Below are 26718 nucleotides of genomic sequence, written 5' to 3' on the forward strand. Positions count from 1 at the left end.
TGACTTTAACTAAAATCTTTGCAGTTTGTATTTAGCGAACAATAGCATGCATGTATGTGCTAATGTACTAAACAAGGAGATTGTCACTGCATCAGCAACTACACAGTTATTGCTTTTAAATAAAGCAACTGGCAGCATAACATCAGTATTTCTCTGCTCATCTTTGACTGAAGCACAGGCTCTACTCTCCAGCACAATGGTGACCCACAAAACGAATTAATTAAACTAACAGATCTCTCCTATATCATCTTGTGCAAAAACACATAAAACACTTCAGTTTAATAATTACTCTCCTTATCAGTTATTGACTTCGCATAACTTTTTTTCTATGAACTAATATTTCAGTGAAATTAACTTCTTTCGTTTAGTAAATCTGACTGTTACATTTTAGTAGCCTGGAAATCCAGACCTAAATCTGAAAGATTAATGGTCTGGCATCGACTAATGAAAATCGGCCAGCTCGAGGGGCGGCACCAAGCATGCATTTGAAAATCTCACTGCACGCAATTGGATAACACTACGACCAATCACAACAAGCCCCATACGCTTAGCTACCAGTGGAGCTAACTGGTAGATTAGACTCTTGCCGTATCTGGTTGGCAAAACAACAAAAACGTCCTTCTAGCAAAGGAACAATTCGAGCGGCGTCTTCTGTTCCTCTTTCAGATAAAAAGTCAAGTCTAACTCGTTCATTGTAGCGGCCAAAGCCGTTTCAAAGAACTGGTGTTCATCTATAGCCATCTTGCAATGTTTACTAATGACTTCGACATCACAGCGCTGTCATCATCTGTTTAGCTCGCCTCTGGCCCGCCTATATCAGATAACCCGATGTGATTGGTGCAGCTCGGATACAACGGCATATTTAATGAGCATTATTACTCGACGCCAGAGTAAACTCACTGAGCAAATTCTACTTGTGCTCTCGCGAGAACTCTGAATGTCCAGGGTAACATTTTATAGTATATTACTGGTTTTCCTTGATTTTATGGTAATCTACTGGCAGCTGTGGTTGCCAGTAAATTACTGGTTTTCTACAGTTTTATGCCGTAAATAAATTTACAGTTGATTACCGATTAAAATACGCTTCACTCTGTTTTTTTTTATTTGACACATTTAACCCTTTTAACCACACTGCAAAAATTTTAAATTAATACTTGTCTGTCCACACAACAAAGTGTTGGAGTAACACTGAAGCAGTGTTGAAGTATAATATATTATAATTCAGTGATTAATTAACTAATTATTGAGCATTAGTGATGAACACCTGATGTTAACAAGCAGAATTACTGAAGGACAGAGGAACAACAAGAACAGAAAAAAACAAAACACAAGAACTACAACTGACTTCAGCCACAGAAGACATTACATATCTGAAGATCTCAGCAGAGGAGGATTAAACAACTCCAAAAAATAGCATTACCAGCTTCACTTATTACTAACCAGATTTACTTTATTTATTTTTTCATTCGTCTACAGAAATTCCTATTGAGAATTAACAGAGATGTTGTTTTTAACAGAGATTTGACGTTACCATTATGGAGATCAGTGTTTAGTTTAGTTGGGCTCTTGACCCTTGACTTTAACAGTTTTTCTTTGGCTGCTTGTAACTGTGTGTTTTTATAACACATTTGTTGTGGTGGAAACAAAGCCAACAAAAATGAGATCAGGTGTTGCTGATTATGATGTCATCACATAATGTTTGCATCACCAATCTTATCTTGTGTCTGATCCCTTATCAAAAATGTGTTGTTTTAATACAGCTTAAAGGGTTAGTTCACCCAAAAATGAAAATTCTGTCGGTAATTACTCACCCTCATGTTGTTCCAACCCTGTAAGACTTTCGTTCATCTTCGGAACACAAATTAAGATATTTTTGATGAAATCTGAGAGCTGGCTCACTCCTTCATAGGCTGCTATGTAATTGCATCTGCCGGCCCAGAAAAGTTAGTAAAGACATCGTTAAAATAGTCCAAGTGACTACAGTGACTCAACCTTAAGTTTATCAAGGCACAAGAGTACTTTTTGTGCGCAAAAATAACGACTTTATTCAACTATTCATTTTCTTCTGTGTGGGCCTCTGACGTGAGTTCACGAGAGCGTCACGACGCATGCGTGGGAACTGGGGAAACTAACCCTTTAATTTTATATTTCTACACTGTGAAACTACAGCAAAAGATCAAACAGTGATGTGCAATCAGTTTTTGATTTTGAACTGATTTCTTGAAAAAGAAATTGGAACTATGGCTTCAGTTAGACACACACAGACATCAAGAATCAGCCAATGAATCTCAACAATGGTGACAATCAACAAAAAAGATAACACCAAATCTGAACATCACAAAACACGCTACTAAAAGTCAACACAAAACCAACAGCAAAAATAAAAGCAAAAAGTACAAATTAAAGATAATAACCAGACAATTCAGCTGCATCATTTATTCATGCTGCACTGCCATGCTGCATGAACGATTTTTTTGTACTATGCTGGTACCCAGCATGCATTGCAGCATGAAACTTATGATTGTCACCTTTGTTGAGAATCATACGCTGATTCTTGATGTGTGTCTGGCAGATCCAGAGGTTCAAAATGTTCAAAACATAAACTCTTTAAAATCCTTCATATTTTCTGGTTGTCAAAACTACAATAGATCTCGATCTGTAAAATCACAGTGATACCATAATCAAAAATAAAAAAACATCACCCATATAAATACATCAGACAGTAAAAGAGATCAGTGAATCAGGCCACTAGATGATGATTGTGACCATTAACAAACAACCATTGTCATCTGATCCTATTTTCTTTCAGCTTTTTTGCCATAGCAAATGTATTTTAAAGACACAGCTACCAGCCAGCCAAAGAAAAACTAATGTTCAAAAGTCAAGGGTCAAGAGCCCAACTAAAGCAAACACTGATCACCATCATGGTAATGAAAATAAAACGACATCTAAACCTCTGTCACCTTTTAATAAGAACTTCTGTAGACGTCTGACAGAAATAAAGTCAAACTGGTTAGTAATAAGTGAAGCTGGTGGAGTTGTTTAATCCTCCTCTGCTAAGATCTTCAGAGATTTAATGTATTTTATCTTCAGTTGATTTCATCTTTTTTTCCTCTTTCCTTCAATGATTCTGCTTGTTAACAGCAGGTTTTCATGGGTGTCTGAATTAATTTAGAAATTTAATTAAAATAACTAAGAAATGATTCACTCAGTCAAGTGGACTATATTAGTGAACTAATGTAGGGAATAGTGAATGAGGGTATAGGGTGTGATTTGGAACACAGCCTCTGAGTGTCGACATTGAGCGCTGTTATTTCACAGTATTTTCCTGTAGGCTACTTTCTCGAAAATGACAAATATCACCCAGAATGCATTTTTTTCTACTGTATATTGCTGTTTTAATGGAAAACAGCATGTTACTGTCAAAATGTAGCCGTTTTTCTTTTTTTCTTTTTTTTTTTCAGCAATTGTTTACAGTGTAGAGTCTCTCCAGCTAGTTATTGTTTCATGGGTTGAGACACTAAATGTGCCTGCCCCTTATTCTGAAGTCTGTAAACAGTAATATGATAAATACACATCAAGTAGATTATAGGTAAATTCCAACTCCTGCGAGAAAAATTGGTGGATAGTTTCTTGAGCATATGAAATGAATAGACAAGCAGACACACAGTGCTCCGTTGGCTATTCAAACACAATCCCTTGCTTCAACGGGTAACATAGCCAGTGGATAATTGGCTTACAGTTACAACCTTAGCCTTTGCAAATGTGACAAAGAAGCCATCATGGTAAATTGCCATATTGGTAAACAAACGGCCCGACAGCACATATTAAGCATTATGGAGAGGTATGGCAAATCAAATTTCGCATTTCTCAGCTCAGACCTGAATCCGTGCCATTAAGCTCTGTGCGTCGCAGCTCAGAAAGCTTACAGCACTCACAAAATCCAGCATTGTTTACTTCAAAGCTCCGATGACTGCAATTAAAATAGAGAGTGACATTTCGTAGTCTGCACTACCCTTTTCTCTTCACACTCCTCCTAAATACCACTGCTGCATGTCTGCTGTGTCACTGAATATCGATCATGAGCTCCATATGGGAGCATCTAGTTAGCCTTTGTTCCAGATTGGCTTTATCCGTAGAATTTGCCCCTCAGCATCAACGGTGTTTCTCCTGTTGCCAAGGAAATATTTCACGGAACACTGGAGACGGCATGATGTAGTCTCTCCACTGGCCTGTGAAATGTCCACTGGTCCAAATAGACGCTGTGGTCTTCAGGCTGCTGAGAGATACCGGAATAGGCCATCGCCCTGCCTGAGATGCATTAACCAGGGAGCTGTTTTTCTAAAATACTTCTCTGCCGATAAAAGAGCACTGTTTGTTCTGTGTTTGTATGTTGTTGTTTTAACTTCCCCTTCAGTAGTACTTGATAATCTGAAAGTATACAGTATTTAGCATAGGTCTGGAAAGCTATATAAAAAGATTTATTAACATGTTTACGCATAAGGTGAATAATGCAACAAAACAAGTCAGAGTTATAGCTTTCTTTAACAGTTACATTTGTTTCTCTTGGACAAGAGGCATTCCAAGAATGCTGACATTTCCTAAAACAGCACTGGAAAGGAAAATAAACATACTAAATGGCAAAACCTCTTTTGAAATGTACACTAATGTTCAAAAGTTTTGAGTCAGTATGATTTAAAAAAAAAGAAGGAAAAAAAGAAATTAGTACTTATATTCATCAAGAAATCATAAAATGATTAAATTTCAAATAAAAGCTGATCTTTTGAACTTTCTATTAAAAATATATATCCACAGCATCCACAAAAATATTGAACAACTGTTTTTGTTACTTGGACATCAAATCAGCATATTAGAATGATATTTGAAGGATCATGTGACACTGAAGACTAAAGTAAAGGCCACTGAGAATCAATTACTGGAATAAATGACATTTTAAAATACATTTAAATATAAAAAAGTTATAGTAAATTGAAACAATATTTTACAATATTATTGTTTCTACTGTATTTTTGACCAAGTAAACGCAGCCTGGGTGAGCATTAGTGATAAAAAAAAAAACTTTTTTAAATCTATACCGACCACAACTTTTGAATGATAGTGTAATTTTACTAAATATGGACTTCTTTGTAATTGATGCAGGCTAACTGCAATATACATGCATTCATGGTTTTGTACTGAATATCAGATTTGACTCTCACTCTTGTGAAAGTGCTTCATTGTGCCAACTTTCTTTCAGTATATTTATTTGAACACATGGCCTTTAAATTATGATTGTACAGTACCTAAGCAGACAAGGTTTTGATCTTGCTGTTGTTCTCATAGGGGTGAGCTTTCCTGATGGGACAGCTTGAAAAGGACATGACAAGCGATGTAGTGTGTGTGAATAACTAGGGCAGAGTCGGCTTCAGTGGACACTGGACACCCAGTCATCTGACTATATTTGGAAAACTGCAGCAGTAGTTTTAGACTTATGAAGAGACAATAGTAGACAAGTTTCATGTGACAGACCCACATTTTTCACATTTCCAATTTTCTCTTCAAATCAAAGTTGGAATCCTCAACTTGACACTGCAATTCAAGCGAGAAAAAGATTTTACGCATTTTGTAACTTGATGTTGTTAACTAGCAGCTTTGGGCTCTAGCCGGCACTGGGATAATACTTCACTGCTGAAGAAAATCTGTGAACCATTTGCTTACATTCTCAACAGTGTTAGTTTGCTATAAGCAAATGATGCTTTCTCATGTGCACCCCAGTCTGCCGTGATGATACATATGTATTTATAAAGAGAAGTGCCAGAGGCATATACTGTAATTCACATTACTGCTCTCATTAGTAATGTCTACAGTGGTGTTAGCACATTATCTCTCTGGTGCTTTATTAAAAAAATATAAACAAATTTAGAAAAAGAGGAGAAAGAAAAACTTTTATGGTCTCAGATATGCCATTTTATGGTATTTGTTCTTCATAATAATACTATTGCAGTTATGTATTGCAATATATAATTTTTTTTATTTAAATGACAGGATAATTGATAAACTTAAAGGTCCACAAAATAATAAATAGGATATAATGTATATGTTAAGTATAAGTACAACCATTTAAGTATTACAATAATAATAAATTAAACACCATAAAATCTCATAAAATCTATATACATTATTTATGAATAAACAGAAACAAAAGTGGTCAAAAAGTTTTTAAAAAGCAGTCAACATATTATAGATATGCACCAGTACTTCCACAAATCCCAAAGGAATTCAGGTTCCCTTTCAAGGGAACTCGAGCTGCATTTGAGACGCGGTGGGAACACCCTGCGTGATTGCGTCGTGAAGCACGTGTATAATCAGTCCAATGGAAAGACGAGACGTCAAAGGCGGGTGACGTCATCGACCAGAAAACTATAAAGCACCCCCTGACACAGATCGCGTTAGCTTCTGTGCCTTCAGCAAGCGCTCTGTATATCTGTCCTTGTCTATTTACTGTTGTCTGTCAGAGTTCAAGCACACACATATATACATATATATAATGGCGAGCAAGCAAGATTTTAGGCAATGTGTTGTTCCCTGCCCTCGTTACATCACGGGTGGTGACACACATCAGCTTTGTGTTGCTTGTTTGGGAGTGGAGCATGCCCAGTCAGTTCTTGAGGGAGCTGACTGTAAGCATTGCGTAAAGCTGTCCATGCGGACGCTCCACTCTTGCTGGGCGTTCTTTGAGGAGGACGGTTCGGTTCGCGCTTCCCGAGGTGCGGGTCCCGCTGTTGCCGAGGCACAGCGGAAGCTTTCATCTTGGGGTTCGCATATGGATTTAGTAGACGGGCCCCGCCCTTTCTCAACCATTACCTGCTGAATCCAGTGCCTCTGCCAAGGAAGGAGCCCGCTCTGCGGCTTCTCCTTTCCAGGTTGAGGCACCAATGCTGCTGCTATCCAGTTCTGAGGAATTGGATGTCGTCAGTGTTGATACAGAACCGGAATATGAGTCTTCGCCAGCTTATACCCATGTTGATGCGGAGCTTATGGAGGTCTTGACTCGTGCTGTTGCTAAATAAAAAATTGACTGGCCAGCAGATGAAGTTGAGAGTAATTCAAAACGAAAGAGTTTATTAGATGAAAGATATTTGACATCTAAATCACGACCTCCTCGTCGGGAGCTTCCGTTTTTTTCCCGATCTCCACACCGAGGTGTCGAGATCGTGGAATAAACCAGTGTCATTCAGAGTACATAATCCACAGACAGCTAACTATAGTAAAATAAAAGATATTTCTCACTATGGTTATTTGACAATGCCTCCGGCGGAAGAGACGCTCGCGAGCCATCTATCCCCCGAGACAGCATCATCTCTGAAAGCCCCGAAGTTACCCACCAAGCCGTTAAAAGCTACATCTTCGCTGGTGGGTAAAGTGTATTCGGCAGCAGATCAAGCCGCGGCATGCTTACATACTATGTCTATTTTACAAGCATACCAGGTTGACCTGCTGAAGGACATGGACGATTGTGAGGAAGTTAGCGCTGACGCAATTCGAGAATTGCGTCGCGCAACAGATCTATCTCTCCGGGCCACCAAGGAGACGGCCAAATCTGTGGGTCGATCTATGGCAGCCCTGGTGGCCACGGAACGTCATTTATGGTTAAATCTTTCCGATATAAAAGATAAAGATAGGTCTGTTCTTCTGGATGCGCCGATTTCGCCTACGAGTCTGTTCGGTGACGCTATAAATTGTGTCGTCGATAGGTTTCAAGAAACGAAAAAACAATCTGCGGCGCTCCAGAGGTTTCTTCCTCGCCGGTCCAATGTCCCTGAGACTGCTGTTCGTAATATTAAACCTGAGCAGTCTCAGCCGTCTACGAGCTCCTCACAGCAGCACAGAGTGCAACAAAAGCAGAGCGTCGCCGCTCTGGCTCCTCCACAACCTGGGGAGTCTGGGTGGCAGTCGCAGTCCAAGCCTGTTAGGGGTAGACAGGATCTGAGGACCGTCATCTCTAAGAGAGCTTGGACTAAGAAGAAGTCCTGACGCCAAGGTTGTCAGGCTTCTGAGGGTGGTCCCCTCCGGGGAGGGACGGTTTAGAGGAACCGTTCCTCCTCGGCGCCCTCTGGGGGGCGATTCTCCGAGGAGAGTCGCAGCGCTGGCACTTCGGTTGTTCCCTGGCGGTTCGCTGTTTCAGGGCGCCGAAGTGTCAGTGTCCCCATACGATCCTCCTCCGAGGGTCGTAGAACGGTCAGTTCGGTTGTTCCCTGCCGGTTCACCGCTTCAGGGCACCGAAATGACTGTTCAACCAAATCCAGAGGCCAGTCTCGAGAGACTGGTTCCCTTAGCGGAATTTTTGGTAGCGTGGAAACTTCTACCAAATGTTTCGCAGTGGGTCCTGAATGTAATAGAAAAGGGTTACAGAATTCAGTTCGGTTCTCGTCCGCCCAGATTTCAAGGGGTTCTTCCCACAGTGGTGAACTCCGAGCAGGCTCTGGTTATGGAACAGGAAGTACTGACGCTTCTACAAAAAGGGGCTATAGAAAGGGTTCCTCCTCCCAGCAGAGAGTCAGGGTTTTACAGCCGTTATTTCATTGTTCCAAAAAATGATGGGGGGTTGCGTCCTATTCTAGATCTGCGTCAATTAAACAGCAGAGTTCAGAAACTCAAGTTCAGAATGCTTACACTCAAACAGATTGTGTCACAGATTCAGTCCGAGGACTGGTTTGTCACAATAGACTTGAAGGACGCGTACTTCCATGTATCTATCCATCCTCATCACAGGAAGTTCCTAAGGTTTGCTTTCGGGGGCGAAGCATACCAGTATCGGGTTCTTCCCTTCCCTTTAGAAAATGCGTGGATGCAGCTCTGGCTCCTCTGAGACTCCAGGGCATTCGCATATTAAACTATCTAGACGATTGGTTGAGTCTAGCTCAGTCAGAGCAGATGGCAGTTCGGCATCGAGATGTCGTTCAGTCTCACATAAAGAGGTTGGGGTTGCGGTTCAACGCCAAGAAGAGTGTGCTCCTCCCAGCTCAGAGGACCACTTTTCTGGGTGTTTTATGGGATTCGACAATAATGCAAGCACGTCTGTCTCCTGCACGTATTTCTGCGATTCTCACAGCCGTAAAGGGGGTAAAACTAGGCCAGTCACTCACTGTGAAACAGTTTCAGAGACTGTTGGGGCTCATGGCAGCTGCGTCCAACGTAATCACTTTTGGCCTTCTGTACATGAGACCTCTGCAGTGGTGGCTCAGGACCAAGGGGTTTTCTCCGAGGGGAAATCCATTTCGCACGATCAAGGTCACGCGGCGATGCCTTCGTGCCTTGGTCATGTGGAAGAAACCTTGGTTCCTCGCCCAGGGCTCAGTGCTGGGGGCTTCTTGTCGACGCGTAACGCTTTCGACGGAAGCTTCCCTCACGGGATGGGGGGCGGTCATGAGTGGCTGCTCGGCAAAAGGTCTTTGGCAGGACCATCAACGTTCTTGGCACATAAATCGGCTAGAAATGATGGCGGTATTCCGAGCTTTCAAATACTTCCTGCCAGACCTGAGAGGTCACCATGTGCTTGTCCGCACGGACAACACATCGGTGGTCTCTTATATCAACCATCAAGGGGGTCTGAGGTCACGTCATTTATGCAAGCAGGCCCATCAGATCCTCCTATGGGCCCAGGGGAAATTGCTGTCACTGAGGGCGGAATATATTCCAGGGCATCAGAATCTGGGAGCGGATATCCTGTCGAGGCAGGGGCTGAGGCCCGGGGAGTGGAGACTTCACCCCGAGGTGGTGGAGCTCCTTTGCGAGAAATTTGGTCAAGCTCAAGTCGATCTGTTTGCATCATCAGAGACGTCACATTGTCCCATGTGGTTCTCCCTAACGCACCCAACTCCTCTCGGACTGGATGCGATGGTGCAGGTGTGGCCGAGGCTACACCTGTATGCATTTCCCCTGATATCGATGCTTCCGGGTGTTCTGGAGAGGGTTCGCCGGGAAGGGGTCCGTCTGTTACTGGTAGCCCCTCACTGGCCGTCTCGAGTGTGGTTCTCGGACTTAGTGTCTCTTCTGGACGGCTCTCCCCTGGAGATTCCTGTCAGGAGGGACCTCCTGTCCCAAGCAGGGGGCACAATATTTCACCCCAATCCGGAGTTGTGGAAACTGTGGGCCTGGCCTCTGAGGGGGCCCTGCTTATAGAATCCGGTCTCTCGACTGAGGTCGTTGAGACCATTCTCCATTCCAGAGCACCTTCCACGAGAAAACTTTATGCACTGAAATGGAAATTATTCTCTACCTGGTGTGGTGTACGTCACCTAGATCCTGTTAACTGCCCTGTTGGTTCAGTTCTTGATTTTTTACAAGACCGTTTCTCTGCTGGATTATCTCCTTCTACCTTGAAAGTTTATGTGGCGGCTATATCGGCCTACCACACCCCTCTGGGGGGCACTTCTCTTGGGAGAGATCCTCTGATTATTCGTTTTCTCCGTGGTACATTGAGGTTGAGACCTGCATTGCACTCTAGAGCACTGGCTTGGGATTTGGCCATTGTACTTGAGGGTCTGGCCTTGGCTCCCTTCGAGCCCATTGAAGAGGTTTCAGAAAAGTTCCTCACTCTAAAAACTTTATTTCTTCTCGCTATTTCTTCTATTAAGAGAATTGGAGATTTGCAAGCCTTGTCGGTTGCTCCTTCATGTTTGGAGTTTGCACCTGGTATGGTGAAGGCATTTCTTCACCCTAGACCAGGTTACATCCCTAAGGTCCCTACTAATGTTGCGGGGCCAATAGTGCTGCAGGCCTTTTATCCTCCACCATTTAATACCCCAGATCAGGAAAAACTTTATCTGTTATGCCCCGTTCGGGATTTGGATGCTTACGTCCACAGAGCTGTCCTGTGGCGTAAATCAGAGCAATTGTTTGTCACCTGAGACTGTTTTTTTCTCACATTTGATTTAACAACTTGAATTTACCATTAAAGGGATAGTTCACCCAAAAATGTAAATCCTGTCAATAATTACTCACCCTCATGTTGTTCCAAACCCGTAAGACTTTCGTCTGCTCAATTCATATAGATTAGTTTTACGAACTCTTTATGAACTTTTTGAAGCGTCATAGTGGTAGTTGTGTAGCTGTAAATGGAGGGACAAAGATCGCTCAGATTTCATCAAAAAGATCTTCATTATGTTCTTACGGGTTTGGAACGACATGAGGGTGAGTAAATAATGACAGAATTTTAATTTTTGTTTTAAGATACTTCCGTAAAGATCCTTTACCATGGTCACTCAATCGCCATGTGAGAGGGCTATATCAAAGCCACTTCCTCAAAATAGTAGTCCTTGTCTGCATCAACAAGGGATGGACAATGTCTTTATGGTTTTCAAGAGAGGGGGGCAAAGTCTTTCTTAAATGCACTTTTGTGACAGCTGCCATTTGAATCAAAAGAATTGTATTTAAGTCCACCACAAAATACTAGCAATAGAGCCTGTTGTGCAGTTCATCCACAGTGTGATTAGGTCTGTGGTGGTGCCCATGCAGGGTATCCAATGGTTAGTTCACAAGCCCCATTGGCAGTGGACTGTTAAATAATATAACAGGCAGTTTCTGCAGCTTCCTGGCCTAATTTTGGTCAAACCTAACCTAGAGTCTTATTGAATAGATCTGTCACAAATACAAGCACTGAACCAAACTGAGCTAGTTGAATATGAACGAGTGTCATCACATCTCAACATCACAAGACACTGGAGTCACACCAGACCAGAAAGGCTGTCTCACAGTGGAGCTCAAACTCAGAAGACGGGTTGATGTCACTGAGAGTTTTGAAACTAGAGGTTTGGTAGATCTTTGGCCACATATCCAGTGGTCTTTAATGTTCTGATCATAACACAGACATCTCAGACCCATCAAATATAAATATTACTTATCAGGGCTGAACACTGTTTTGCTGTCTCAGGGAATACTCTTTGACAGTGCTTTTGACAGTGACTTCTGTTTTTTTAGCTCTGGAAAGTGGCATAAATTTGTGACCGTTGGCCTAAATTCATCCCAGCTCCTGATATTTCATCAAGGACTGTGAAAGAGATGACCTAATCTGAAATAGAGGTGGCTAAAATGTCAAAGTGACAGTCTGGGTAACTGATTAAAGGCATTAAACATCATGCTTACTGTAGGAACTGAGGCTTCAGTACAAAGAAACGGGGGTGTAAAAACTACAGGGAAACAACAAAAGGATGCGATGTCCACATTTTACTCAAAAGTCAAATTATCCAGTCAAACATTAATGCGAAAGTGTAAAAAACATTTATTACATTTTATTGTAATAGGTCATGTTTTTGATATGACTCTTTTTTGCATGTTGTTTGCATTATTAGCATGTGTGTTAGCATCCAGCTAAATATAGTACCTTAAAATTCACTGTCATAACTTGTCTCATCATACACTTAAAATATGATGTGTTGCGGTTTAAACACTTGAAAAAATTAAAAATTAAACATCTTGACATTTCCTTCCAGCTATCTTGCCTTGGGTCTCCACTCTCCACTGTAAGCACAATTTCTGTTCTATTTTTTTCTTTTTCTTTTTTGTCTTTTTTTTTTGACAGACGCTGCCAGAAGAATTTAACCTGTATTAACCCGGAATGGTATTTTTAGGCATATGTAGACATACATAGGCGAAATATGCATAATGCTATGTACTTTTTACTCTTTTTTATACAAAGTGTAATTTTCAATGTATGAAATCATAACATTTTATTTATTTATAGATGTAATATTATATATATTTTATATATAACCTAAAATATTTAGTTTCAATAGTACTGAGTAAAGTAAACACATTCACATAATGATACTTAGGTATTACACAGCATTAATCATGTACTTTACCCCTTACTTCAAGAAAGTGCAAGAAACGTTAAATTAGAGCATTTACCCTGACCAACTGCCTACTTTATTATAACATCCTGTTTTTCTCTTTTATGCCTTTCATACAGTGCTGTAATGACCTTGTCAAAAGCTTGTGGGTCTTAAAAATCTACTTTCTTTCATCTGATGGCCTTGTCGGGGTGATTCTCTATGAACTGACACAGCCGACAGTGGGTTGTGTTCAGCAACATTTATTTTTTATCATGTAGTGGTGAAAAGTAGTGAATGAAAAACATTTTCAATAAAGACATTTAAAATCAGCGACCCACTGTCACTGATGTAGTGGTTCACATTAAGAGTTTCATGTTTCAGAGTCAAGGAAATGCTTCTTGACTTTTTATTTCACATTTCTAAGAAAGTAATTGTGCACAATATGTGTGCTTAAGTGCAATAATTATAGAAAGCAACTCATACATTTTACAATATTAATTTGATCAAATTGATATATTAAAATTGATATATTGATATATATAAACGACCCTACAAACCAGCTAATTAGCCATTTTTTGTCTCATTTATTGGATAGTTTGGGAGTAAAAAAAAACAAACATATTCTTACTCATATCTTCATCAGTTTCATTATCAAATATCAGCTGGCTTACCTCAAAGTGTAAAGTATTTTCCCATCATTCCATATTCTAAGTAGCTGATTTGGTGTAGTAATCCAATGTGAATCTGCGCTCTTGGAATTTCTGAAGATCGTGTCCGGTAGCCAAATGAGTCCAACCATATTACTGTTCAAAGTCAATATTTTCATAGTGCTGTTATATCTGAGCCGGCTGTCTGTCCATGTCTGTGCAAAAATTATGTCAATCTGGTACTCCTGTGAAAAAAAAAAAAAAAAATGGTCATGTATCAAGAAAGATGAATGACATGTTGACTTAATAATAGCCTATATACTGAAGCTCTTATAGTGATCACTTTTAAACCACAAATTGAATTCACGTCGCTATTCTTGTTGATTGAATATTGAAAATTGAGCCCATTTTAGTACAACCTGGCCTTAACGGTATTCTTTAGCACTCTTAACACATTTCCACTGTGATTTTATTCCTAAACAGCCTTGATGAGTAGAAACACAGAGCCATACAGTAGCAGTCTGAATTCCTAGAACCAGCCCTTAAATTAATGCCAGAATTATTCAGTGATGGAGCACCGCTGATCCCAATGTGGTTTGGATGGAAGACAGAGTCAGCTTTGAGATACTTTAACAAGGATTATGAGGTTCTGGCACTGTACAAGCTGGCAGTAGGAGCCACAGGAATTGAATGTGGGGAAAGACACATAATCACACCTCATGGTCCACAAACTTTCAGGGATTTCTTAGGCTTTATAAACAATCCCAGCAATTGTGTAGATACCCTCAAAGGCTGCTGTATACGTGAGTACATGGTTAAATATTGCATCCGACCCATGCAACCTGTGAGGAAAAAATGCCTAATCACATTTGTTTAAACCACAGGGTTAGAGCCATCTGATACTTCTTATCATACTGTATATTTTCAGTAGTGTGTTTTGGGGGGCAAGAGGTCTTGATTTACTGAGCAGGAAATGTAAAGGATGGATATTTTTAACACAGCTGAAAGGGGCTAGGCAACAACAATTAAACAAAAACTGAATGAGGCCAGAGTTTTTTGAAAGCTTAACAGCTGTTTCATAAATGGTCTTTGCCATTACAGTCTGAATTAGCCTCCAAAAAGGGGTAATTTTTAAATCAGATCCTACCATTAATACATTAATTATGGTACATTAAATCTTGTGCTTGAAATTTTTTTTGTTGTTGTTGTGCTTTTTACTGTCAGAATGAAAGCTGTATAATACATAATAGGGTTAACCAGAGACTAATAGAGGATATGCATTTAATCAGTTCTAATGAATGTTATTTATTTGTAAATGTCTTATATAACCCTAACGCAGAATATGTCAGAGCCTGACTGCAGAAGTTTGACAGGGTCTCTGAGGTGTAAGAGTCACTGCATCTGAAATGGTACATAAATAGCTCAAAATCAATTTCCATTTCAAACACTTGCCACGATTAGAACAATTCTGTGGAAGCAGTCCAATCAAAATATGTGCCTACGCGTCATTGTGTGTGTGAAAGTGTATTTGAAAAAGACCTATCTTCTTTGGAGTGGATTTGAGGTAGGAAGACTAATGGCCTCATTATCTATTCCAGCTTTGATGTCTAAATCCAGCCCTATAAACATCCAGCTAATTTACTCCAGCCGTTTCAACCGACCAGCCTACAAGTGCACTGACCCCACTAAAGTCTACACAAACCTTCACACAAATCGGATCAATGTGACCTGTGCTAACTCAGTAAATGCAAGATAACTGTAGGCATCTGTGCACTACATGACAGACTTCCTTAAAATGTCACCATATGTGAATACCAAAGTGATGACTTCATACTTGTTCATTTCTCTGTATACTTGCAATGTACATATACTTTGAAGAAGAGTTCGTATATGTGCTGTATCTTTCTGGAGAGTTTTTCATCGTGTTTGTGGCCTTCAGCTTGCTCGTTGGGGGCTGTAAGGCAATATTCTCAGTAAAGCTGCTTTGGAACAGTATTTAGTGGGAAAAGCGCTATGAAATTATTCTCTCTGTGTATATAATAGTTGGTAGAAAAAAAAAAAAGATACACTTCCAACTTAATACACACTTAATAATTCTTTTGCCAACAACATGTCTTTTAAGACACAGAAAAGTCACACAGAAAAGTGGTTTTGGTCATTTAAAAACATACATTACTGTATATTTTTCTATACTGTTGAATATGAGTGTATATTCCGTTACATTTTAGGAAGAAGGGAGATCAGAAGGAGATCATTATATTTAGGGGTCCTTGACATCAAAAAAGTTTGAAATCTCTGTCTAAGTGGCACCTCCTCTTTTATTATGACTCTAAACTGATTGTCCCCCTTTCATAATTAATGGTGGTTGTCACCCTCCAACCCCACGTACCTGCGCCGGCCTGACAGTCATTTGACCTTTTGTTATCTCTCCCCAAAGGTGGGTCTCTTCATTATCATACCAGTCTCATTTATCACAAGTCAGTGGGCATGAGAGCAGTCAGGCCATAATTGTGACCTTTTATTCCAGAAGCTAAAGGGAGTTCAGAGGTAGGCGGAAAAGAACATCACTTCAGGTCTAATCGCCATCCAAGTGAAAATGTGTTGAGCGTCAGAATAAACAGAACTAATCTGAGGTGATTCCATTACATCTGGACAAAAAAAATGTACAGACAACAGAGAAAGAGTCTGTTTGTTCAAAGAAGCCTAGAGTCAAGCTGTTGCCATTTTGTAATCCACAAAGTAAAATTAACTTTGTTCTTTTCAACAGAAAGATTATGAATGATCCCATTTAATAAAATGAGTGTAAACATTTTCTTGTTGTTTGAGAGTTCTAGACTGTCACAGTCTGTGTGCTGTGACAATCTGTTATATTAATTAGGTTTTTGGAGTGCTGCTTCAAAGCTGCGGGCAAGCATCAAACGCTGGGGGAAAAAGAGGGAAAAAAAAGAATGTTTTACAGTATTGATTGAGTGTGCACTCTAAGCTGATGCCGATGCGGGGGAGATTCAAAGATGCAGTGATAAACAAGGAATTACATCGCCAAAACATTAGTAAACAGGACACACACAATAAAAGTGTGTAAAGATGTTGTGTGCCAGTGCAAAATTCCCACGGTCTAAGAAATAAATGGTGGAATGTGGCAACAGGTCTGTTTGTGTCCCACTGGATGTCCTTATCGCAAGGCAAGCCCTCACATACCTTAATAGGTCTCACATTTACTCAGCAGGGTTGGCAGTTTGTGGATTGAAATAATTTTGTTATTAACAGTCTGACATAGTTTGATTTCACCAGACTTGTTTTTGTCTGGATAATCCGTCGGGACTGCTGTGGGAAGGGTAATGTTTGGAGAATGCATATAAAATCAAGGTTCCTGCTTTGTGGTTCACTGCAATGGAAAGACTTATTTAATAATTAAGAAGCAAAACAATTCATTTCCCCTTCCTTAGAGGTCCTGACAGACAAATTTATGTCAGTGGTTGTATATCATCACATTCATTAGCTGCTGGTTTCAATGTAGATGCTGATTCAAAGGATAATAACCATTGTGTACAACTGCATTTCAGTAAGAACGACTACTATTGCTATAGGTCTACTTTAGCCATGAGCTAAATGTCAATGCAAAATTTATGCACTTTCGAGCAGTAATTCACCCAGAAATGAAAATGATGCTATTATTTACTCACCCTGATGTCATTCCAACAATATATGCTGCTATTTTTATTTTCAGTGGAACAACAGTAGAAACCTTTTTAATGATTTATTCTATTTTTTGCCAAACAAAGACAGTGACTACAGGGGCTATTTTATAGAGCTTTTATGCTGTTTTTCTCAAGAACTGTTCATTTAAAACATGAAAACACAACATGTGTCAGTGTGTGTGTGTGTATGTGCTTGTTTATATGTTTTATGAGGACAGAAATTTCTATAATGACATGGGTGTTACACTGGTATTACAACGTAAAAGTGGTTTATGAGGACATTTCCTGAGTCCTCATAATTAAAATGGCTTAAAAAAAAAAAAAAAACATTCTAAACAATGTTTTATTAAAAATGTAAAAATGCAGAAAGTTTTCTGTGATGGGAAGGTTTAGGGGTAGGGTGTAGAGGGATAGAATATACAGTTTGTACAGTATACAAACCATTACGCCTATATGGAATGTCCCCATAATGATAGGAATAGTGTGTGTGTATGTGTGTGTGTGTTGAAACATTATTTAATCATGGAGATTTTTCCTACCATGTGACCATTAATTTACCATGTTTATTTAAGGTTGTCACCTAAAAATCTGGCAAGGGTGACAGATGAAAATTTGCCTGCTGGGCTAACTCTGGCTTACAGTGTCTGACTGTTGATTGATAAGCACTGTCTCTATCAAATAGACTTAGAACAAATAACATTATAGGTTTGGAATGACATGAGGGTGAGAACATAATGACAGAACATTCATTTTTTGTGAACTCTTGTGGGCATCAGAATGGCTTAATGTCTGAGTAGTCCCATAAAGCTTTAAAGCCCATAAAGCTTTACAAAATTTGCATAAATTTGTATAAGCAATTACCATAGTTTACATCAGTATTAACAAACAACATATCATTTGATAGCGGTTTTCCACAAATAAGAACCTATTTTTACCCAGTAAAGTGTCGTAACCCCAAGGGAAGTTTCTTGCACCTGTGTACTCACCTCCATAAAGCTTAATTCAAAAATATTATTTGAAAGTATTTCAGAGTGGAAATATTGTCCTATGAAATTTCTGAAGGACTAGTAGGAATATCACTCATTACAGTACATTGTCTGGCCCAGGCTCTTCTGAGTAAGGAATCATTTTCTGCTCCGGTTCCTGTCCCGTCCACAGATGATCTGCATACAGATTCGTGATTTCCCTGAGCAGAGTGGCTCCCTCAGCTGTTGAGATCAGAATGAGTAAGTTAATTCCACCACGCCTGACAGGCACATCACGCCATTTGTGGTAATGACATCTCTCTGCTCCGCTGTCCCGCGCACACACACTTTCACCTTTGATTTGTGTGTGAGAGCCACACAGTATCAGATTCATCAGGCTCCTTCTCCTCCCATAGCTCTAATTAAATTCCTTGTGCCATTTATCATCTAAGAAAGAGAATATATAAATAAAGGCCTGTTGAATGAATGATAAAACAGGCCAAGGCACACTGTAAAAACGACAACTCAAAATTGTTCACCTTACTAAGATTTTTGCATTCACTGACAATAAAATTGCTAGTTGGAACTTGAACTATCTGCTGTAAGCCACTAGAACTCACTTTCAGACGTTTCTGAGGAAAAGTTCATCTTATTTTATAAATTGAGTTGATTTTATTTTGAAGTTGTAGTTGACACCCAGTTAGAGTGAAGTCAAGAACTACAACTGACTTAAGACAGCCTTAGATGAAATCAACTGAAGAGAAAAGAAGACATTAAATGTCTCAGCAGAGGAGGATTAAACAACTCCACAAACAGCATTACCAGCTTCACTTATTACTAACCAGACTGACTTTTTTTAATTTTCTGTTTTAATGAAATCAATAGTTGTATTTTAAAGTCACCATGATGGTGGTTAGCGTTTGCTTTAGTTGGGCTCTTGACCCTTGACTCTTTAATAAAACATATTCTCTGGCTGCTATAATTGTGTGTTTATAAAACACATTTGTTACAGCAAAAAAGCCAAGAGAAAACAAAAAGGTATCAGGTGATGTTGGCTGTTTATTTTTATATTGTTTTATTCATAACAGAAGCCATTTTTTTACAGCATGAAATCTAGCAGTGTTTATCAAAAAAAATAAAATAAAGTAGTTAGTGCTCAAAAACCGTTCATCTATAGCATTACTTAGACTCACACAGACATCAAGAAACAGCATATGAATCTCAACAATGGTGACAAAAGCTACAAAAAATCCAGATGCATAATTTATTAATGCCGCAATGCATGCTGGGAGATAAGGGTGAGTTTTGATTGGTGGTACCCAGCATGCACTGCAGCATGAAGCATTTCATTGATTGTCACCATTGTTGAGAGTCATACACTGATTCTTGATGTCTAAGTAATAATGTAGAAGAAAATGTTTAATGCACTAAATGTTTTTAAAATGCTTTATATTATTTGATTAACTGTTGGATCTAATGCTGTCAAGTCACACAGCTACTATAATAAAAAATGTTTTATAAAAAAACACATAACCCCAATAATCAAAGCATTAGACACTGAAAAAGATGATTCAGGCCACTATATGATGATCACACCTTCATCAATAAACAGCCAACATCACCTGAACTCAAAATAGTAAGCTTTTACAGACTTGAAAGTTCCAGTAACTTGAATTAAAAAAACTTAGTTGTCAGAACTTGAAAAACTTAGCTTACGCAACTTAATAATTGTAGTTCTTTAACACTTAAAAAAATAAGTTGATATCTTCAACTCAAAAATTCTGTGCAGTCGGTTGCCTTGAAAATTTAAGTTGAACTAACTTTTTCTTTTTTACAGTGCAGAGTTATGCAAGCTCTGGAGCATTCACGTCCAGGGGGATGGTATGGAGCAGCATTAAATAAATATGGCATTTAGCCATGACATGACCACAGGGGATTGGCCCGCAGGAAATACACAGCAGGGAGTCTGGGTCTGAGGTGTTCCAAAGTGTTAAAAAGAGTTCATTCTTTCTTGCAAAATTTCATTAGGATATTCAGAGAAATGCTAGTCTGTGTAACTATCCTTCATGTGCCCAGTAATTAACATGTAAAAAAAAACCTGCGAAGACAACCAACAAGTGCAGTTACATTAACAACTGAGCATGTTGCTGCAAAGTCTACACTGTAAAAAAATTCTAACCTCTCCAAGTCAAAATTTTCTAGTGACTGGTCACATCTAAATTTGGCCCAAGTGCAATTCTTGTTGCAATAGTCTGTTAACATTGGCTCAATGAGAAATAATACGTCAGACTAATTGAAAAATTTAGATTTGACCAGTCACTAGAAAATTTTGACTTGGGGATGTATATTTTTTTTACAGTGTAACAAGAACTAATGAAATTGTGAAGTAGAATCAAAGGGGTCAGGAGTCAAAGTTTTGAATCACCGTCTGGGCCCAAAAAGCATTTTTCCCCATTGGCAGCCATTTTAATGTAGCCGAAAGTATTAGTGTATTTATCAATTTTATTTAGTTATAATGGACATAATTTAGACTATAGGGATGTATATTTGCTGTGAACTAGGGATGTATATTTGCTGAACAACATGAGGGTGAGTAATTACTGACAGAATTTTCATTTTTGGGTGAACTAACACTTTAAATTATCTTTACGAAGATCTATAAAAGACTGGAGCTTTAAGAGAACAATCTTAACTCACAGCCAACTCTGTAAAGACCCAAAATGATTGGCATTCATCCACTGTAATGGCAAGTTATGTTGAAAAGGAATACTCTTCTTGATACCAAAAAAGGAAGAATAAAGAATACATTCTCAAAGCACAAACTCTGAAAGGAATTGTACTTTTGTGCTGCACTTTCCCATTTAATTAAATATACATTTTATCCACCTAGTTACACAAAAGTTTCCTACTGTTATAGCTTCAATGAGTTCTTCCTTTATGTTAATAAAGATGCAGTTGAGCAAGATGTCTCCTTGTTTTTTAACAGTATATTACTGTATGGTATTTTATATAATTGTAATTCTGAAAGCAGACCATAGAACTATTACTAACATTTAGCTAATCTTAAAATGACAAACTCAGTAATATAATGTTAATTAGAGAAAATTCCATTAAAAACAGCATAAACATATTTTTTGCATTCATTTATTCAGCAACTTCTGAACCTGAGAAATGAGTTAAGGAAATAACAATGTATTCTCAGGAGGCTTGAGTAAACTCTTTAGATTAGTCAGTGGAAAAAGTTCTGTTTCCATCTGAGCTGCAGATCTGTGCTATGTCTCCTGAGGACACCATGGACTCCAAGGAACCGCATTTATATTACAGAGTCAACAAACTTGTAAAATGGTAACTTTAAACCACAGAGAAACCAATGTTAATATAACATTTCCTCACAGTGTTGACAGCATCAGCAACATTGGTGCGAATTGCAATGCGCAATGGTTTTTGCTTGCTAAGGTAATAAGTTGCTTGATAGTTTGCAAGCATGGTTTTATAATAATAATAATAATAATAAGTTCAAAGGGGGTGCTAAGAAAAAAAAGGTTACACTTTATTTTAAGGTGACGTAGTTACATTGTACTTTCTTAAATAAGTACTGATTAATATTAATTAACAACATGTAGCCTACTTACTATAGAGATACAGTTAAGATTTGGTTTAGGGTTACTTACTTGTAATTATACATAATGTATTACTATAGTAAGTACATATAGTAACGTGTAACTAAAAAAAAAGTGCATCAAAAACTTCAACACCCAGCATATTGTATTGTACTTGTTTCATTTTCCATTTTCCCTTAAATTATACATTTAAAAGGTCACATTGTAAAGCGTGTGTACACAGTTATTAAGCATGCATCACTTTCACTGAATATTTTTTATTATTTACTGTATATTATCACTGGCATTAAGATCGAAAACAGCATTTGCTCTTTTTCATCACCACTACGCTAGGGCGAACAAAGTCCAAGAATTTATATCAATTATGACCGCTGTTGATGAGGAGCTTAATGATCGCTATTCGCTATTCCCAGTACCTGAACGTGCAATTGACTCCTCCCCCATCAAAACCATTGTTTATAGGCACATTAAAACATTTATCAAACCTTATTTAATTTTTTAGGTTTATAATGACTTTTTTATTTTTAATGAAAGTGAGACTGAGAATAAAAAACAGGAAAATCATTAGGGAATCTTTAGGGGGCTGGTGGCCTAGTGCCACCACTGGAGATGGATTGGTGTTATAGTGTGCCTTTTTAATAATTGCCACAACCATTTATATCATGTGGAGTGAGTTCCTCAAGGATGTTATACTCTCAAAGAAAAACAGTCACTTTTCATCCTCTTGAGACAATGCTAATTAACACTTATCATCCCCTATGGCCTAATAATGGAGCTTGCTGACTTTGTCTTCATTGAAATGCTGCGAATTTACCTCCTGGTGAAAGTCTCTAGTTAAAGAAATTTCTGTGAACTGTTCAGCATTCGATTTTTGTCCAATTAAAAGAAAGTAGGATGACCCTTTGAACATTTTGAATTTCAGAAACAAGCCTGTTCTTTTCTTTTTAAAGGGATGGTTCACCCAACAAAGAAAATCCTGTCAACATTTGCTCACTCTCATATGAAATTTGTACAATGAGTTGGGGACTCGAGCTTTCAAGCTTCAAAAAGGATGGAAAAATCACAATAAATGTATCATAAAAGTGGTACAAATTACTCATGTGGACTCCGAATAAGATTACAAGTCCACGTGAGTCACTTGTACCACTTTTATCAAGTTATAAGCACTGTAAAAAATTTCTAACCTCCCCAAATCAAAATTTTCTAGTGACTGGTCACATAACATTTTTTCAATTGGCCCAACTGAAAATCTGTAAATTTAATTTGATAATTTACAGAATTTCACTTGGGCCAATTGAAAAATTTAGATGTGACCAGTCACTAGAAATTTTTTAGTTTTGGATTAATTGAAAAGATCACATTCAAAAGATCATGAAACATTGCTACTTTTCTCTTTTTAATTTGTTGGGGTCTTTCTTTCACACAAAGCTATTGTATGACTTCAAAAGACTTTGAATATAGCACGTGAGTCGAAAAGATGGTGCTTTTTGGAGCTTGAAAGCCCTAGTCCTCATTCATTAAATCAATAATTGTATTATATTGTCCAGGATACTCTTCCAAAATGACATGAGAATGAGTAAATAATGACAGGATTTTCCTTTTTAGGTGAGCTAAAGCTTTACGTAAGACTCGGAACACAAAGTAGTTGTGAATAGCGCTCAAAGAAAAAGCCAGTTTCACTATAGGAATTCCCTCTTGGAGAAAACTCCTTTCAGATTCATGTACTTTCCAGTGAAGCGAAAAAGTGCTTACAGTGCTTTTTACTCCAACTCATTTCTCACCCCTCCCTCTGTCCTCCACGTACACTCTTCTCATTCCACTCCCTTCCTGTCTCACCTCCCCGCAATTTCTCCCCACTCTTGCACACGCTCATTCACATTCTCCTCATCGCATTCTCCTCTGTCCGTGCCCGTCTCAAGCACTCACCTTTACCACACACAGTAATCTTTGTTCCTCCCTCTCTCTCTCTCTTCACACTCTCTTCTTTCCATCATTTCATCTCTCTTTGCATTCAAACTCACCATCTAACTCAGGTGCTTATCTGGCACTTCAAAACTCAAACCCTCTATTTCACACCCTCTCAAAAGAGAAATAGAGACCGTGATGTTCTCCAGCAGGCAGCCTTCCCAAAGGTGTGAAAAGTGTCATTTTTCTCTGATCATCTTAGCCCACCCAGACCAAGTGACAGATAAGAGGGCCACTGACTTGTGGAGAAATGTTGGCAGTGCTCATGATTATTCCGCAGAATTCTGCAGGGTCAACCTCAGACCCTGAAAGAGGGTTGCATATGCTCGCTGGCAGAGCTGGAGGCATGTGCTGCTGCCCTCATTACAGACACCCCAGGGTTATTTTATCGCTGGGAACTACAGGGTTTTCCAGCCTTACTGAGACAGCTAAATAGGTTACGGCTCTAAGCTAGAGGCAAAGCCATGAACTCGATCTAAACATTCCATGCTGCTTTTTTCTTAATCTTTCATATAGCTAAAGATCACCCTGCAGTGTTCACATACACAAACTGTATCATACCTCTGTGCCATGCTGTTAATGTCACAATTTCCCTGAAGCCACATATAAATGAGTTAACACATTTGCCCTAACATCACAATCCTGCTTTTTATAATGCATCCTGGCCTGATCTTTATAAATGACGGGATTTCTCATTGCGTTCTAAACTGCCAGCAGGCGGTGAAGCCACCTGAAGCGTTTGAGCGGAGTTGAGTTGACTTACAGCAACACATTGACCTAAAATCATCCGATTTACAGCATATCAGTCGCAAATGAATAGCTTTTGAGATATATGCACCTACATTAATTGAAACATTATCTGTAATGTTAATGGTCTTTTCAGGCAGGATAAGTAATATATAGAAATCGTTAAGATGAGTGTGTCCACTCCACGCTGCAGACACAGGTAACTGACATAACACAAAATAGATTTCTTTATTTACGTAATTATGCAGAAAATATGATTTGTCTGGGATTATTAGCATAAAATGATTTGAATATACATTAAATATTAAAATATATACAATCCCTTATTACTAAATTTCAGTATACTACATTAAAAAGGTTTACAATGCATAATCTTGCTCGGAGCGACAAATACAATAAAGATGCTTGATACTAGAATACAATACTTGGAAATAAAGCTTCATGTCTTTAATTTACATTTAATTATATTATAATTATAGTTTTTATTATACATTTAACCAACGTTTAAGTCGTTCTCTTTACTGCTTCGAAATACATGTAAAGACATCTAAACAGTATTATAACAGTATTGTATAACACAACAAAATTACATAACCACAGTGAATAACTGCAATGAAGAATTAAGTTGCACATGCCTTACAAAGCAAAATCTGTATTCAGATTTCAAAAGAATCATTGAGGCATTTGTAATAAAAATGTTGAGGTGTCTCGTTCGTCAGCTGATCTGATATTCACTATTGTAACGAAGATGAACATAACTTTTAATAAGCAGGGGAAATTCCAGACTTTAAACAAATAACTATTTCAATGTTTAGGACTTTGTAGGAATGTAAAGAGAGACTGTACATTCCTACATTGCCTATATGAAGCTAGTCTATGCTTTCTATTCATCTGTGCATTATTAAAGCAAGGAATCCATTACATTTTTTTTCCATTAAAGTGTTAGACAAGCAAAAAGGTCACCACTGACCTTAAGTGAGAGGGTCGAACTTTAGTTAAAAAGATCATATCATATGACATCTAAATACCACAAATGGAACACACAAATATATACACACTCTGGAGTTGGTTTATCATTAACAGACCACTAAATCACAAGTGCATGGTCAAACATATTAAACAACTCAATATATTAAGCTGTCATTATAATATATGATGCAACCTTAAGCCTATGTAATTAGGGAAGCTACTTTTAAACCAGGGCTGGACTGGGACAAAAAAATCAGCCCTGGCATTTTGGCCCAGACTGGCCCACTATATGATCATAAACACCACCCATCTTTGCACGCCCTTAAATACATGCATACCAACTCCTATTCCTTAAAACCACAAATGCCATGTAATGAGTGAGTATAGGAACGAGTGAGAGTTAACAGATGAAATAAGTAAAAATGTGACATTTATTAATACAGTTGAACTATACTCCACAGTGATTAATCCTAAAACAAGCTATAAGCTGCACTGGCATAGCAATACCAGTGTTTCTCACAGGATTTTTGGTAAAACTGTGGTGGGTGGACCTTGGTCCTTCTAGGTAAAATTAGTAAAATTTTGTGCATTTTAATGTTAAACTCATCAATCTGGTGCATTTGAGAGTTCAAAATTAAAAGCTCCAACCCATATTCAGTGTGCAAATTAAACAAAGAAAATTTCAAACCTCTTTTAGTGTCTACATTATTTTGTAAAACAAATGCACTAAAAGATAAAGGAAACTTTCATAATTAGTTTTGTACCAATTTCTATACTTGAAAGCAGGGGCGGAGCTAGACTCTCAGTACAGTGGGGGCAGAGCTTCATCATGGGGCCCTCTGCTACCAAGTCATTTAAAAATTAAAACCAGTAAAAAAAACGTAAAATATCTGATGAATGTGTCACTTGTTGAGCCAAGTAAGCTTATATGTTAAATAAAACACAAAGAAAAGCCAAATTTTTTTACAAGATTGTATTGACGAACAAAGAAAACAGTTTGCCAGTCAAGTAAAAATGTTTCAGCACCACGGACAGATTCTGCACATTCAGATGCTCCCAATAGGCTAGTTGCACGTGGCCGCCATTTGGGATTTCGGATCAGCGAGTGTGCGGGTAGACACTTCCCGAAAGAGATAAGCACATGATCTTTTATTTTGACGCAAACTGCATCAAGCTTTTATTTTGGCGGAAAACATGGTTTACAAACGCCTCTCATTAAATTTCTAGTGAATTGCGGTAATCGTCAACTATGCAGATGTGGAAATAATGCCTAA

General features: G+C 38.5%; 1 protein-coding gene across 1 annotated transcript in view; it reads right to left on the bottom strand.

The window, feature by feature from the left end:
• The window catches only part of gabrg3 (gamma-aminobutyric acid type A receptor subunit gamma3), a 118052-nt gene that overhangs the window by 25842 nt on the left and 65492 nt on the right, over positions 1 to 26718 (bottom strand). The window contains exon 4 of the mRNA XM_084424900.1: positions 13505 to 13725. Within this exon, the coding sequence (XP_084281026.1) occupies positions 13505 to 13725 (221 nt within the window). The remainder of the gene's footprint in view (positions 1 to 13504; positions 13726 to 26718) is intronic.

The sequence above is a fragment of the Rutilus rutilus genome (genome assembly GCF_951802725.1).
Source record: "Rutilus rutilus genome assembly, chromosome: 12".
Classification (NCBI taxonomy): Eukaryota; Metazoa; Chordata; class Actinopteri; order Cypriniformes; family Leuciscidae; genus Rutilus; species Rutilus rutilus.